Source organism: Saccopteryx leptura, unplaced genomic scaffold (genome assembly GCF_036850995.1).
Source record: "Saccopteryx leptura isolate mSacLep1 unplaced genomic scaffold, mSacLep1_pri_phased_curated manual_scaffold_26, whole genome shotgun sequence".
Lineage (NCBI taxonomy): Eukaryota > Metazoa > Chordata > Mammalia > Chiroptera > Emballonuridae > Saccopteryx > Saccopteryx leptura.
In genome coordinates, this window is record NW_027095708.1 from 311,261 (window position 1) to 327,716 (window position 16,456).

General features: G+C 42.9%; 1 protein-coding gene across 1 annotated transcript; it reads right to left on the minus strand.

Moving 5' to 3' along the window:
- Nucleotides 1-5,537: 5,537 nt before the first annotated feature.
- Nucleotides 5,538-10,931, minus strand: LOC136386964 (histone-lysine N-methyltransferase PRDM9-like). Its single transcript, XM_066358056.1, has 6 exons — nucleotides 10,859-10,931; nucleotides 10,385-10,656; nucleotides 9,941-10,008; nucleotides 8,049-8,242; nucleotides 6,041-6,490; nucleotides 5,538-5,956 (listed from the first exon to the last, which is right to left on the minus strand). The coding sequence occupies exons 1-6, from the start codon at nucleotides 10,929-10,931 to the stop codon at nucleotides 5,538-5,540; spliced, it is 1,476 nt and encodes a 491-aa protein (XP_066214153.1).
- Between the last annotated feature and the right edge of the window lie 5,525 nt (nucleotides 10,932-16,456).

The following is a 16,456-nucleotide window of genomic DNA, read 5'->3' on the forward strand; positions in this document are numbered from 1 at the left end:
TTAAAAAAAATAAAATTATTAAAAAAATAAAATAAAAAATAATTATCACATTAAAAAAAATGATTTGTCTGCGAGCCAGATGCAGCCATCAAAAGAGCCACATCTGGCTCACAAGCCATAGGTTCCCGACCTCTGCCTTAAACCATAAGGAGCTCATAGGTCTCTCTTATTAATATTTTTTAGGTTCATGGCCATGACAGCAAGACACACACTTTGTATTCTTTCAAATCATAAAGATGGTTGAAGGTTGTATTCTGTTGCTTTGTGGTCACTGTAAATATGTGTGAAGTGTGCCTCTCTGTCACCTTGTGCACATGCCAGTTTCAGAAGAGAACTTAAGTACAATCACCTTAGTGTTAGACATCAAGACTGCAAGGAGCAGCTTGTTGACCCCCTTACCTTATTTCTTTTGTCCAATAGGTTTGGGGTTTCCAACAAAAAGTAATCTGTAAGATGTGTCACATGTTCTCAAATTACCTGCATGTTATCCATGTCACTTTTGTGAATATAAATTCTGGTCTGACCTGTGGTGGTGCAGTGGATAGAGCTTCGATTTGGAATGCTGAGGTTGCTGGTTTGAAACTCGAGGCTTGCTGGGTCAAACACATGTGAGAGGCAACTCCTCTGAGGTTGTGCTTTCTGCTTTTTTCCCCCTTTCTATGTCTTCTGTCTTTTCTCTAAAATCAATCAATAATTTTTTTCAAAAACTCTTAGATTCTGTTATTCAGTTTTTTGAAGTGTTCTATACACCCAGAATAACCTCATTGTCTTGTATTCTTGGGAATATCAGTTCCCCTTGAGCCTTTATTATAACTAGAATATTTCTTGTTCATCTTATTATTTCACTTGATTATTAGCCCAGCTGTAGAACTTTCAAAGTATAAGGACATATTTTTATTTCATTCCCCACAGTGTCAATGAGCCAGGCATGTGACATGAATGGCTGGGGCATTAAGTCCTGGACAGATCATGGACATGTATCAGCTTAGTGTAAGCTTCATTTCTGTTCCCTCTGTCAGTTACTTGGTTTATTTTAGTAGGGGTTGGTAGAATGTAGTAGGGCTGCTAGTGATGTTTCTCTATTCTACATTTACATTGGTAGTGAAATATACTTTGAAGCTCACTGCTTGGACTTAGGGAGTCATGAGATGTCCTTAATGGAGTCCTGGCTGTGTTTGCATTGTGAGTATCAGGTTCAGCTCCTGCACCTGTCATTTAGCAAGTGAGGTCTGTTGTTTGGCTCCATGTCTGAAGTTCAGTTATGGGGTCATGTTTACAGATCAGGAATCTGTCTCCAGGGCTGGTCATTGAATCTGTATTCTGCTGTGCACCTGGGATCCCATTGCATGTAACCTCGTATACGAGTTACAGTGTGGGTCCCACTAGCAGCTCCAGTTCTAGAGCATGATGTATGGACTTTGGTGTCCAAGGTGCCATGTTGACATGGTTGTGTCCTAGTCTCGTTTGGGTCTGTAGATGAGTGTTTTGTGCCTAGTCCCCTTTTTGGCTTGGGGGTTGGTCCAGTGCTCAGTTCAAGTCATCTAGAGTCCATGGGGCCCTGATTCTGTCTAAGGACTCTGGTGTCTGTTCAGTATTGATTGTTGTGTTCATGTTGGCAGGAAGGTAGATATGAATGGGGAAAGAGAGCAAAGTGAATGGGAGATTCTATTCTATAAAACTCAGAATACTTGCTCCAGGGAGAAGTCTCAAGGTTCCATTTAGTCAAATCTGATAGGAGGCTCCAATATTTGTAGGCTTGATGACACAGAGAAATCCATTGTGTTCTGAGATGTGCATTGTCTCTTCAGCCCTCTGGTTGAGGTTTGGGAGGAGTTTCTCCAAGGCACTGCCAGTCATGTGCTTTGGGGAAGTGAGAGGAAAATGGTTCCAGTGTCGGAGAGGCACCATGGGAGGCAGAACTGGGCTGGAAACACTGTGAGGTGCAGAATTAGATTGTTGATGGTAAAAAGGTAGTCTTTTCTAGGTGAAAAATAGAAACATGGTCCAAAGAGATATCTGGATTTTTACTTTGTTTTTCTTTCCTTATTTTCTGCCTTTCTGTTGAGGGAAATACACTAGGCATGTTGCAGGTCTATCACAGCTTTTTTTCATTGGATTTTTATATTTTTTACATTGATTTGAGAGAGAAAAAGAAGCATAAAATCATTTTTTTTCAATTAGTTGTTCCATTTAGTTGTGTACTCCTTGGTCACTTCTCTTAGGTGCTGAGACCTGTAACTAAACCCACAACCTGCACACAGGGAGGACACTCCATGCACTGAGCCATCTGGTCAGGGCATCATAGGTTTTTAAAATTATTACTATCCTTCAGTTGATGAAATAATTTTAGAAATCTAATTGCAATGTATGTTATAGGTTATTTAAAATTGTATTTTATAAGTGTAAGTATAAGGACTTCCTGGCTTATCTGTTACTGATGATTTCAAGATTGACTGTCACGAGAGGAGGAAACATAAGTTATGTAATTTCAAACTTTTGAAGTTTGTTGTCACTTCCTTTATAGTGCAATATGGTCCCTTTTCAATGTGTCCTCAGTGTGTGTCTCTGCTGTTAGTTCGTGTGCATCTTGAGAACAACACATCAGTGGTGCTCAGGAGGAACAGAGGTGGGTACAGTGCATTATATGTCAGTGGTTGGATGGCAGAAATCAAAGGAGGACAAAAATGCTCAGACAGCTTGATGAAGGAAGTAGCATTTATTTAGCTGGCAGAGCAGAGTGACTGCAAAACAGGCAACCAAACACGTACTCCCCGAAGTTAGATTTCTTACATCTTATATACCTTTTACAGAATAGAGGTTTTAATGCAAGGGGCTTGTGATCCCTTTGTCTAGAGGTACACGTCACTCCCATGACTCCAAGATGGGAGGTGAGTTTAGGTAGATTCAGAGGATGTGTAGAAATTTTTTCAATTAAGGTATGTAAACACAGTTTCTTAAAAGCTTTTGAGAAATGAAAAGGGGAAGTGGTTTTCAGATAAGTTCTATCTTCTTTGCTTTGTGCAGCAAGTGGCCCCAGAAACCCTTTCAGAGAACTGTAGGAAGTAGTTAATCTAGAACTGGCTGACTCAGTTACCCCTGCAGGCTCCCTTCCCTTGCATTCTTCTTGTTCCTTCCTCCTCAGGGAAGAGGGGACCTGCCCCTGCTTTTTCCATTGATCCACTTACCTGCTTATGTTAAGTATGTTTTCTATCTCTGTACTTTCTTTTTTTGTGGTAATCTATTGGTTCTGAAAGATTATTTTCTATCCAAAAATGATAGAGTTGGATGAAACCCATGGTTATGCCCTCACCAGATAGCTCAGTTAGTTAGAGCATCATTCTGATACACCAAGGTTGTAGGCTTGATCCTCAGTCAGGGGACATTCAAGAGTTAAACAGTGAATGCATGAGAACATTGGTGCTGTCATATTTGGAGTTTGGCAGTTCTAATAGGTGTGAATGTTGTATTATTGTAGTCTGAGTTTGTCATTTCCTAATGTTACATCAGGCAGAGCTTATTTTTACAAAGTTAGGTGCTTGGTCTCATCAACATAAGAAACATGAAAACAGGGAGTTTTTAGGATCTTATTTGAGCCAAAATGACTCCAAATATTTGGAATGAAGATCTGCATTGCTACAGACTGACAGTGGAGCAATTTTTTTTAATAATTTTATTTTTTTAATGAGGCGACATCAATAAATCAGGATACATATATTCAAAGATAACATGTCCAGGTTATCTTGTCATTCAATTATGTTGCATACCCATCACCCAAAGTCAGATTGTCCTCTGTCACCTTCTATCTAGTTTTCTTTGTGCCCCTCCCCCTCCCCTTTCCCTCTCCTTCTCCCCCCTCCCCCCATAACCACCACACTCTTATCAATGTCTCTTAGTCTCACTTTTATATCCCACCTACGTATGGAATAATGCAGTTCCTGGTTTTTTCTGATTTACTTATTTCACTTCGTATGTTATCAAGATCCCACCATTTTGCTGTAAATGATCTGATGTCATCATTTCTTATGGCTGAGTAGTATTCCATAGTGTATGTGTGCCACATCTTCTTTATTTTTAAATTTTATTTTAGACAGTGTAGAGGGGGGAGGGAGAAGGTGGGAGGAGCAGAAAGCATCAACTTTCATATGTGCCTTGATCAGGCAAGTCCAGTCTTTTTATTTACTTATATATTTAACTCATTTTAGAGAGTGGATAGAGAGAAGCAATTTTTTCCTTTTCTTTTTTGCAAAAGAGACAAAGAGAGGAATAGATAGGGAAAGACAGGAAGGGAGAAAAATGAGAAGCATCAATTCTTTCTTGGGGCACCTTAGTTGTTCATTGATTGCTCTCATATGTGCCTTGACCAGGAGGCTACAGCACAATGAATGACCTCTTGCTCAATCCAGCAACCTTGGGCTCAAGGCAGTGATTCTGGGGTCATGTGTATGATTCCATGCTGAAGCATGCAACCCCACACTCAATCGAGCTGGTGAGGCAGTGCTCAAGCTGGTGACTTTGGGGTTTTGAATCTGGGTCCTCTGCATTCCAGTTTAGGGCTCTATGCACTGCACCACTGCCTGGTCAGGCACCATTCTCATTTTACAGATTAAAATACAGAAAAATGGAAGTTGAGAATCTTGCCTTAGGTCACACAGCTGAGATTCAAGGCAACTATTGAATGATCTGGAGTCCATGTGGTATGCACCATGAGATGCTCACCCTGTAGAGACCAGTGAGGAGAGAGTGTGGGAGACCAGGTGCCCAGCCTCAGCCAGGTACAAAGACATGCACACACACATGTTCCACCCAGATTTGCACCACTGAGACACAGAGGTCAAAGGAAATCATGACAGGAACCAAGAGAAGCCAAGGGAGGAGGGTTGTGAGCCTACTAGGAGAAAAGGCTCCACTTTCTGGGAGTCAAGGAAATTCCTTTCCTGGTGAGTCTGTCCCAAATCCCTCTCCCTGGGCAGTAAGCTAAGTAGATTGACTCCAGACTTCCACATTTCCAGATGTTGAGTTTCTGTGCCTGACAGGGTGAGTTCTCTGTAGCTCTCCTGGAACTCTGGTTCCAGTGACAGGGGAAATAAGGTATGTGAGCTTCAAAGTTTTATGAAGATAAGATTTATTGGAACAGGAGGCTTGGAGAACCATGGAGGAGATTGGTGTTGACATTCCCGTAGCACTTAAGAAACTGTTTGCCTTGCTCATCTCTTGTTATGAAAGTGAAGAATTTGTTTAACCAGTTACTTCTGTATAAATTACACTCTTGGGAGGGAAGGGGTCAGTAGACTCCTTCTGAAGTCTCTTCAGAGGTGGGATATGACCCATGTAATAGCTATGGCTATGGAGATGCAATTTTATGCTAATAACTCACTACACTCTTTGCAAACATAAGGCTTCTCCCTTGAGTGTTTTCTCTGGTGTCTGAAGAGATCTGACTTCCGTGCAAAGCATCTCTCACACTCCCTGCAAACATAGGGCTTCTCTGCTGAGTGTGTCCTCTGGTGTCTGAGGAGATGTGACTTCCGTGCAAAGCCTCATTCACACTCCGTGCAAACATAGGGCTTTTCCCCTGAATGTGTCCTCTGGTGTATGAGGAGATGTGACTTCTGTGCAAAGCCTCTCTCACACTCCCTGCAAACATAAGGTTTCTCCTCTGAGTGTGTCCTATGGTGTATGAGGAGATTTGGCTTCTGTGCAAAGCCTCGCTCACACACCCTGCAAACATAGGGTTTCTCCCCTGAGTGTGTCCTCTGGTGTATGAGGAGATATGACTTCTGTGCAAAGCCTCGTTCACACTCCCTGCAAACATAGGGTTTCTCCCCTGACTGTGTCCTCTGGTGTATGAGGAGATGTGACTTCTGTGCAAAACCTCGTTCACATTCCCTGCAAACATGGGGCTTCTGCCCTGAGTGTATCCTCTGGTGTCTGAGGAGATTTGACTTCCATGTAAATCCTCGTTCACACTCCCTGCAAACATAGGGCTTCTCCTCTGAGTGTGCCCTGTGGGGTCTGTGAATATGTGACTTATCATCAAAGCCTTGCCCACACTCTCCATACTTGATAGCTACAATTCTTGACATTCCTACTCCCATAGATACTTTGCTTGTGTCCACTGAATTTACTTCCTGGCCTGTGCTGGGCACTTCCTGCATCATTCTCTCTTGCTCACTAGAGCTTTCCAAGTGTCCTTTAGGAGGTTTGAAAAAGGCACTTGAAATCCTCCAATGCCTGGTACTTTTAAGCAAAGGTCTGGACTTTTCTTTGACCTCTTGACCTTCAGCTTTGTCATCCCAGTTGTGTGTATCAGTATGTTGTTGCTGCTGATTTGGATCCTCTGGGCAGGGATCCTCTGATTGGAGCTGTTTTCTTGTAGATGTTCCTGGGAGAATCTCATGGGGGTGACTGCGTCCCAGGTGTTGGGTGAGGAATTTCTGACTGGAGAAGACCAGAGAGCAGGAAGGACATGGGTGTATCTCTGGCTTTGGTTCTGCTGAAAGAGTAAATTTTGGTCAGGGTAGAGGTTGATAAGGCTGTGTGGGTCATATGTTTTGTCTGCTGTTAAGACTTCTCCCTCGAGTCATTCTTATGGGGTTGAAAGTATAATCTCTGCCTCCCACAAAGTGTTTCTTTACCGTCTGTTTTATCTTTTAATTTTTATGTACTATATCTTCTTTACAAATCCAGAAAGCCCATATCAAGGGTCCTATCTACGCATTGTCATATGAGGGATTGTCAAGTAGCATCAGGGTCTGTTTCACCCCTTGTATGGGTGGAACAATGCTGACATTTCTTGTTATAGGTCACGTAGCTTTTAACACAGTTGTTTTTAACACAGTTGTTTAAAAAGACCACTGGCCCCAATTAGGAATTGCTTCCCTCACAGTTTCCCACAGATGATAAACTGAAAATGTCCTTCCTCAAGCCTCACACCAAATATTCATACTTGATTTCATTTAGTGTCAGGCCATTTCATATACAATGGAAAGTCCTGTTTCAAAATATTTTCCCAACCATACTTTTTAAAAATTGAATAATTTTAGAGAGACAAAGAGAGGAGGAGGAAGAAAAAGTAGAAGAAAAAGAAAAAGAGAGAGAGAGAGAGAAAGAGAGAGAGAGATAAAGGCATTTATTCATTTTTCTACCTAGACATGCAGTCATTGGTCATTTCTCATATGTGTCTTTACCCAGGTTCAACCTTGGTATTACAGGATGATGCTGTAATCGACTGAGCTAACCAGCCAGGGCCCCAACCATACTTCTTACATGCCTGACTTTTACCCCTCTCCAGCTAATCAACCATCCTCTCTCACTTAGAGATGAAGTCATCTCTGAGAGGAATCCCCACTGAAGTGTATTTTCAAAAAATTAACAAAGCAAATCTTAGAGAATAAGACACCCTATAGCCGAGAACAGCACCATTGTCCCACCTCATTCAGGAAGGTCCCCAGTGTCTCAGCTTGATCACAGCACTGCATTTCCAGGCTTCTGGGCATCTATCCAACCTCTGCTCTTACCATGTATGCTAAAGAGAAGTCCTCAGAAAACAGGCCCTGGCCGGTTTGCTCAGTGGACAGAGTGTTGGCCTGGCATGTAGAAGTCCCAGGTTCAATCCCCAGTCAGGGCACAAGTGAGAAGTGACTATCTGTTTCTCTTCCCCTCCCTCTCTCCCTTCTCTCTCTCTTCCCCTTTCAGAATCAGTGCTTCAACTGGTTTAAGCATCATCCCAATAACTCAGTTGGATCAAGTTTTGACCTCCGGCACTGAGCATAGTTTGGCTAGTCTGAGCATGGACCTCAGACTGGGGTTGCTGTGTGGATCCTGGTTGGGCACATGAAGGAATCTGTCTATCTCCCCTACTCTCACTTTAAAAAAGTAAATCAAAAGTAAAAAATATAGAGATTTTTCCTAAGAATCAAAAGCATATGAAATCAATCCTTCATTTCTGAAGCATCTAATTTGAAATCTTACTGACTTTAGAGTGTACCATGAAAATTTCCAAGGTGAGTTCTCTCTTTTCTTTCCATTTTGAAGAACAGTTGTGCCACCTCTAGCTACTGCGAGCTCTCTCTTCTGCTTGCTGCTGCACTTGATGCCCAACTTCTGGCCAAACTCGTCACCATACCAGACTAGCAGCTCACAGTCTGGCCTGATGACCCGGCAGGTTTGATAGAAAATCTGCCTGTGATACTGAAAGGCCACCAGGTTCTGCTCTTCATCATTCCACGCACAGTTCACATACCTGGGATTGAGGCAGGATTGAAAGAAAAGAAACCCACAGGTGATGAGTTCCTACTATCTCTCAGATCCATGTCCAGCTCTGTACCTGACACTTGGGCTCTGATGTCACTCACCCCACAGTGCTCCCGGAGAACCTTCTGGTCACTGTCTGAGCCTCTCATGATGTCATATGACTTCCTATCTCCAGGTCCTGCTTATGGTGCTCATCCTGCCTAATACCATTTTCCAAAGCCAATTCCAGATGTCATCTTCACCCTGATTGTCCATAAAACCTAGTGACCTCTTGCTTCTCTTAACTAAATCAGGTTCTGTTTTATATCACAGAACTTGCTACTTGATGTTGGAATGTGTGTCTAGATTAGTTCACAGCATTCAATACTCAACCCAAGTCCATCTTTTCTTGAGAGGCCTTTCTCCATTCTCCTCACATTTTATTTAGGTAGCATTTGAGGCCTCAACCAGGTTCCCATAAAAACCTGGAGGTCTTCCCCCAAACCAGAAGTGAGAAGCAGGGAGGCAGACAGAGACCCACATGTGCCTGACCAGGATCCACCCAGCATACCCACCAGGGGCTGATGCTCTGCCCATCTGGGGTGTTACTCTGCTGCAACCAAAGCCATTCTAGCACCTGAGGTGGAGGCCATGGAGCCATCCTCAGAGCCGGGGCCAACTTTGCTCCAATAGAGCCTTGGCTGTGGGAGAAGAAGAGAGAGACAGAGGAAAAAGAGAGGGGAAAGAGTGGAGAAGCAGATGAGTGCTTCTGTGTGCCCTGGCTGGGAATCAAACTCTGGACTTTCACAGGCCAGGCTGATGATCTACCACTGAGCCAATCAGCCAGGACTTGGAGGTCTCTTTTTCTTAGCAAAATCATAAAGAACAATAATAGCTTATTCACATTCTCTAGCTCTTGATAAAAGATCATGTCAGGAAAGTGGCCCATGATAATTTCTCTGCAGGCTTCAGAACTCAGTTCTAGTTAGAAGGGAGACTGGGATAATTTGCTGCCCTCACAAGTTTAGGCCAGTGGTTGGCAAACTCATTAGTCAGCAGAGCCAAATACCAACAGTACAATGACTGAAATTTCTTTTGAGAGCCAAATTTTTAAACTTAAACTATATAGGTAGGTACATTCCTTATTGAGGTAGTGTCTGCACGTGGTATTTTGTGGAAGAGCCACATTCAAAGGGCCAAAGAGATGCATGTGGCTCATGAGCTGCAGTTTGCTGACCACTGGTTTAGGCTGTCCTTGGTTTAAGTATTCTTGCACTGTGCACTTCTCAAAAAAAATTATAGTTAAATATTTGTAAAATCAATTATTTCACTCTGTCTGTAATTAGTTCTCCATAAGAAGATGGGTTATATGACTTGCTTAAGTAATGAATACCTTCCTCTAAACTGGAATATAGGAAGGGCTTAAGTAATGTTCATTAGATCAATTAAAGTGTAACCCAGGACCTCAAAGTTTTTCTCCAGTGTCTAAATTTTGTCTATCATACAGATTTATATTTTGAGGACATATGCTATATTTTTACCCCCTTTTTTTCTCTAAATACCTCTTGCTTTGAAAGAGGACTGCATGGAGAAAAAAGAGGAACAGAGAATTCAGGGAGACCATTGAGGGAGGCATGATGAGAAGGAAGATGTATGGGCCTGAGAGGGATGAGTGTTCTCGTGACTCCCAGAAGCTTATTGTCCATACCTTATCCAGTTGGCCCAGGATTCATCCTTCCCATTCACATACTTATAGAAGTTTCTCCCTTTGGTGATCTGCATTTCAGGAAGAAAAAATAAAGGTTTTGTTTCAGTTGAGGAGGTAATAGAGAAATTATTTTCCCCTACTTTCAACAAAACTCTTTCAGCTTGCATGCATTGCCACTCATGACCACATGATACTTTCCTTACTCATCACATCTGAGTTGACCTGTCCACTCAGGGCTGGGAGGAGGCATTCCTTTGTGTCAGTACCACTTTGCTCCCACTTAACCTGTAATTCTCAACAGGAGCTCTATGGTCTGCAAAGTCCACTCAGTATCCAAAGCTATTTCCCCCATCTATGTCCTAGTATGTAGAAAGGCAGGTCCCACCAAGCCATGGAAGGGATGTGGGAAGGCACAAGACAGAGGAAGAGGTAAATACTTCTCACCTGCCAGGAGTATCTGCTGTTGCCTGCCTCTTCATCTTCTGTGATCTGGCCCTCATAAGGGCCAAAGTGCAAACCCACTGGCAGAGCAGATGCCTCGTTCCACACTCCAAGCCCAGCTTCAGGGATGCCCGATGGTCTGATTCTCAACCCAGGGGGCAGAGTGAGGGCTGCGTGGTTCAGATGCCCCTTATCCACTGCACTGTCTTTTACAAATGTAGGGGGTCCATGCACATCACAACTGTTAATGAAGAAGTTCTGACACTTCTCACAATCTGGGGGTGAGAGCAACAGGAATTAGGGAAGGTGTAGTGCATGTTCCTGGACATACAGAGCTTCAGAGAGAGCCCAGGCACTCACATAATTGAGCTTCAATTCTGTAGTGCATGTTCATAGGGTAACGGAATGCTCTAAGGGGCAAATGACCAGATGAAATTATTGTATGAAGACATGACATGCTTTCTGAGGGTCACTTACAGAGGTAGTCATCATCCTGGGGCTCGCTGACCTCTTGGTGCACATGGCCTTTTCTTTCTCGTAGGCTATACATCTTTACTTCAGTCTCCTTTCTCCTGAGTTCTAAGTTGGAGAAGAGTGAGTTTGGTGGAGTCTGGAGTGTTAGTCCCTATTTTGTCAGAAAACACACAATCTCCTCCTATCAAATTATCACTTGTCCTTCTACATACTCTGGTATTTTCCTTTGTCAAGTATTGGCTCAGAGAGCCTCTATAATAGTAAGCCTCTACACTGACTACAGATGACCAATGCAATATTTGTTTCTAGATCTTCCCATTATAAGGTTTAACTTCCCAAATTGTAGTTATTCATAAAATATTTATTAAGGGCACAGTATATGTAAGGTATTGAAGAAAGGCCTGGTATACAACACCAACAGTGTATGGTCACTATTATCAGAGATGTATTTATTGGACAACGTGTATGTGTCAGTTCTTTTACATTAAATTTAAGTCCTAGCCAGTGGCTCAGTGGATAGAGTGTTGACCCAGTGTATGTGTCGGGTTTGCTTCTGGTCAGGGTACATAGGAGAAGTGACCATCTCCTTCTCCACCCCTCCCTCTCCTTTTTCTCTCTCTTTTTCTTTTCTGCAGCCAGTGGCTCAATTGGTTCGAGTATTGGCCCTGGGCACTGAGGATGGCTCAGTTAGCTAGAGTACATCAACCTGAGGTGCTAAAAACCAGCTCAGTACTCAAGAATTGGGGTTGCCGGTTAGATCCTAGTAAGGGTGCATATGGGCGTCAGCCTCACTATCTCCCCTTCTCTTATCTAAAAAATAAATAAATACATACACAAATAAATAAATTGAATTAAATACTGTCAAAGAATACATTCATGAATCTTCACCTTACACATTAGCATTCAAGAGCTCAGAGAATTTTTAAGATTTGTCCAAAGCTCCAGTGCTAAATTCGCTCTCAGTTTAGTAGAGCTTAAATCCAGGCCTATCCAAAGTCCACCCCACATATCTAGGACATACTTATTAGCCTTTCTAGAGGACTCAGAGGAACTGAAATCTACAAATGATTTTTCTTATACCCAATTTTCATCTAGAGTGTTGTCCAGAGGGTCTTGCTTCTCCACAATGGACTGTGATGCTGAGGACCCAGTTTGAAACCCTTAGGCTGCCAGCTTCAATGTGGGCTAATCTGTCTTGAGTGCATGCTCACCACCTTGAGCACAATGTCGCTGGCTTGAGCAAGGGGTCACTCACTGTTCTGTGGCCCCCCAGTCAAGGCACATATGAAAAAGCAATCAATACACAACTAAGAAGCTGCAATGAAGAATTGATACTTCTCATCTCTCTCCCTTTTAGCCAGTCTGTCCCTGTCTCTCTATCTCTGACTAAAAGAAAAAAAAAGAAAAGAAATTGGCTGTTCATGTAAAAAATATAATAAAGTTCACTTAACTGGACAGAAAATCCATTTCTTTAACATAAAACTTTCTCTTTTCTGTCTTCTTTTATTAAATTAAAAAAAAATTCCCTGGCTGTTTGGCTCAGTGGTAGAGCATCAATCTGGCATGCAGGAGTCCCAGGTTCAATTCCCGGCCAGGGCACACAGGAGAAGCACCCATCTGCTTCTCCACCCCTCCCCCTCTCCTTCCCCTCTATCTTCCCCTCCCACAGGCAAGGCTCCACTAGAGCAAAGTTGGCCTGGGCATTGAGGATGGCTGTATGGCAGGGGTCCCCAAACTATGGCCCATGGGCCACATGTGGCCTGCTGAGTCCATTTATCCGGCCCCCACCGCACTTCTGGAAGGGGCACCTCTTTCATTGGTGGTCAGTGAGAGGAGCATAGTTCCCATTGAAATACTGGTCAGTTTGTTGATTTAAATTTACTTGTTCTTTATTTTAAATATTGTATTTGCTCCCATTTTGTTTTTTTACTTTAAAACAAGATTTGTGCAGTGTGCATAGGGATTTGTTCATAGTTTTTTTTATAGTCCGGCCCTCCAACGGTCTGAGGGACAGTGAACTGGGCCCCTGTGTAAAAAGTTTGGGAACCCCTGCTCTCTGGCCTCTGCCTCGGGTGCTAGAATGGCTCTGGTCACAACAGAGCAATGCCCCAGATGGGCAGAGCATTGCCCTCTGGTGGGCATGCTGGGTGGATCCCGGTCGGGCACATGCGGGAGTCTGTCTGACTGCCTCCCTGCTTCCAACTTCAGAAAAATACAAAAAAAAATTTTTTTTGCCTGACCTGTGGTGGCACAGTGGATAAAGCAATAACCTGGAACACTGAGGTCACCAGTTTGTAACCCCAGGCTTGCCTGGTCAAGACACATATAAGAAGCAACTACTACAAGTTGGCACTTCCTGCTCCTGCTCCTGTCTGCCTTCCTGTTCTGTCTTTCTCTCTCTCTCACTCTTCTCTCTAAAATCAATAAATTACATTTTTAAATTGATTTTAGAGAGAGAGGAGGGAAGAGAGTGAGAGAGAAACATTGATTTGTTGTTCCACTCATTTATGCATTTAGTCGTTGATTATTCTTTTTTTTTTTTTTTTTTTTTTTAGCTAGAGAGACAGACAGGAAGGGAGAGGGATGAGAAGCATCAATTTATAGCTGCAGTACCTTAGTTGTTCGTTGATTGCTTTCTCAGACGTGTCTTGACCAGGGACTCCAGCTCAGTCAGTGACCACTTGCTCATCAAACCAGCAACCTTGGGCTCAAGCCAGTGACCATGGGGTCACATCTACGATTGCATGCTCCAGCCAGCAACCCCACACTCAAGCTGGTGAACCCATCCTCAAGCCACAACCTTGGTGTTTGGAACCTGGGTCCTCATCAACCCAGGCTGATGCTCTATCCTCTGTGCTACCACCTGGTCAGGCTTCAATGGTCGATTCTTATATGGGCCCTGACTGGACATCAAACCCACAACTTGGTATATGGGGACAACTCTAACGAATTAAGCAACTTGGCCAGGGCTCCTTTCTGTCTTCTTGTTTCAGAGTGGCCTTGTCCAGTCTAATGGTACAGTAACCACCTTGCCTCCTTTCCTTCTTATCCTTTCACATCTACACATGTAACCATCCTTGCCCTTCCTTAATCATAAGACTCTGGTCCAAATCAAACAGTCTTGGGAACAGAGCCTCAGGTCTGTGGAGCACAGAAACCATTTGGGTCAAGTTAGAGATCACATCTGGATTCAGCTGTGTTTCAGTGCTAGACCCATGAATGCAGAAGGACCTTACTGACCACACCCTCATAAAACCAGTCACACTAAAGAGATGGCTGCCATGGGGCCTGATACAATGGTCCCTACCCTGGCTCACAACTCCAGCTGCCTTAATCACCATGATTAATCCTTTCCCATCTGCAATGTGGCCGGCTCTTTATACAAGCTACACTGCCCTCATGATTTTGTTGTATTTAGCTCCAGGAGGGTGGCTGGGGATGTGATGCAGCACCCTGCAGGTGATCATAGAGCCTGGATGGAACTCTGGTCTTCTATCCACATGCCCGGGAGGTGTACACAGTGGTGCTCACTGGTCTCTTCAGTCCTGAGCTGTTCCTTTAGCTCCAGACCTCTCCTGGTTCCTCAGCCTTCTCTATGTGGGTGGTCTCCCTCTCTCTCTCTCTCTCTCTCTAGCTTGTTGTGTCAAAGCTGTTTAATTGTTTCTCAGTTGTCTTTCAGGAGGAATTGTTCTAAGTAAAGGGGTACATTGAATAAGTACATGTACATGGGTACAGCGTCCACATGTACCATATGTTGGACCCACTGGAGAGTTCTAAAATAAAGTCTGATATTGGCTGCAGCAGAAGGCTTCTGTTCTGATACATTCTTATTTTCCATATTAAAATTTCTATACAATTTTTGAGACATTGGTTTTCCCTCTTACTTCAATTAGTTGTTGGATCCAGGAGGAGTAGTTTATTTTCACCTTGTTTAGTCTTTTTCTCCAGTGAGGATCGGCATGATAACTGTTGAGCTTCTTACTTGTAGGACCAGAAACCGGAAGTCTTGTTTAGTAGCTTTTTATCTCTTGGCTTTGTGTTCCCTATTTGTAAAATAAAGGGATCAGATCACTCCATGGTGCCTAAAGTCTCCTCTAGCTCCAGCATTCTGTTCATTCCATAAGCACTGACTTGTGTGAATAACAGCGCCAATTTGTGACATTTGCTACCATTCTACAGGTAGACATGCAGGTGGACAAAGAGAGGCCCATTTTTTTTAGTCATCCCTTGATTACGTTTATGAAATCCAGGAAGTTCAAGAGTCCAAGGAATTCAACATTGTAGAGCCAGTAAGATTCATGTATTCTTTAATGCTCTAAAAATATTTTCTGAATGCTTGGTAAATGCGGAGAACTTTTATAGTCAACTTTGGATCTCAAAGAATGTGAATGTGTATAATTGTGATGAATCTCTTTTTTTCTTTCCCATTTGTTCTCTCTAGCTATGATTCTTTTTTCTCTTTTTTTTCCTCTCTTCCTCTTTCCCTCCCTGGATTTATTTATCACCCTTCTTTTCATCTTGTTTTTCTTCTTCCTTTCTGCTGTGCTTTCATAAAGCCTTTGAAAGTGCCCACCATATACCAGGCACTGTGCTAGGAACTCATGTCCCTGCAGTCAGTGACTTCCCATTCTACTATTTTTACTTCTTTCTCATATGTGCTTAAATGGGGGAAAGGGGGACTCCAGCAGAGAGAGTGACCCCTTGCTCAAGCCAGTGACCATGGGGGTCATGTGTATAATCCATCCCATGCTCAATCCAATGACTCTGTACACTCAAGCTGGTGAGCCCACACTCACACCAGTAACCTTGGGGTTCAAACTTGGGTCCTCTGCTCCCCAGTGCAACTCTATATCCACTTCACCACTGTCTGGTTAGGCGGAACCTATTGGTTCTGAAAGAGGCATGCTCAGTCTAGAAGGGGAGAGGTGTTGGGTTAAATCTGTTATGATTATCCATTTGCTCATTTTCCCTTGTAGCTCTGTTCTGTATAATTAGAATTTATGTTATTGAGCACAGACCAATTTGGAGCTCCCTAGTTAATTAAAGTCACTGATATGAAGTGCTGTTCATTTCTATTAGTGCATTTTGCCCTCAAGTGTACTGTATGCTATTATATAATTTTGCATGTAATACAGATAAGTGTGAAAGGAGGTTTACATTTGTTCATATGGAAACAACACAATTGTTCATAAGTAGTAATCCCACAAATAACTATTTGACATACTAAAAAATGTAAACCTACGTTTGTACCACCTGTGTGCCTTTACCTATTCTTCCATTTTCAATCTCTTTGTACCTTTATCAGAGGTAGATTTAACGTTGGGCATACCAGGTGTGCACCCTGGGCCCTGACTGCTGAAAGGCCTTGCAAAACCCTAACTTGACACTTTTTTCTAGTCACAAGGGGCCCAATATTTTCTTGCGCACCCGGGGCCTCAACCGACCTTAGTCCATCTCTGACCTTTATGTTTTAGGTGACTTCGTGTCCTATATTAGTAATGAATAGTTATTAAAATCTATAAGGAATGGAGTTTGGTCAAGGCTCCAATATGTTTTTATATTTACTTTTCTCACAGTATTTGTTATATAATGCATATTGTT

What these genes read in the sequence shown, in the direction of transcription:
- LOC136386964 (XM_066358056.1), bottom strand. Translation starts at nt 10,931, where the DNA reads ATGTATAGCCTACGAGAAAGAAAAGGCCATGTGCACCAAGAGGTCAGC. An exon ending in CCAGGATGATGACTACCTCT is followed by an intron (nt 10,657 to 10,858) that starts GTAAGTGACCCT and finishes TCTCACCCCCAG; the next exon opens with ATTGTGAGAAGTGTCAGAAC. An exon ending in GTATGGAGAGTGTGGGCAAG is followed by an intron (nt 5,957 to 6,040) that starts GCTTTGATGATA and finishes AGTGTGAACGAG; the next exon opens with GATTTACATGGAAGTCAAAT.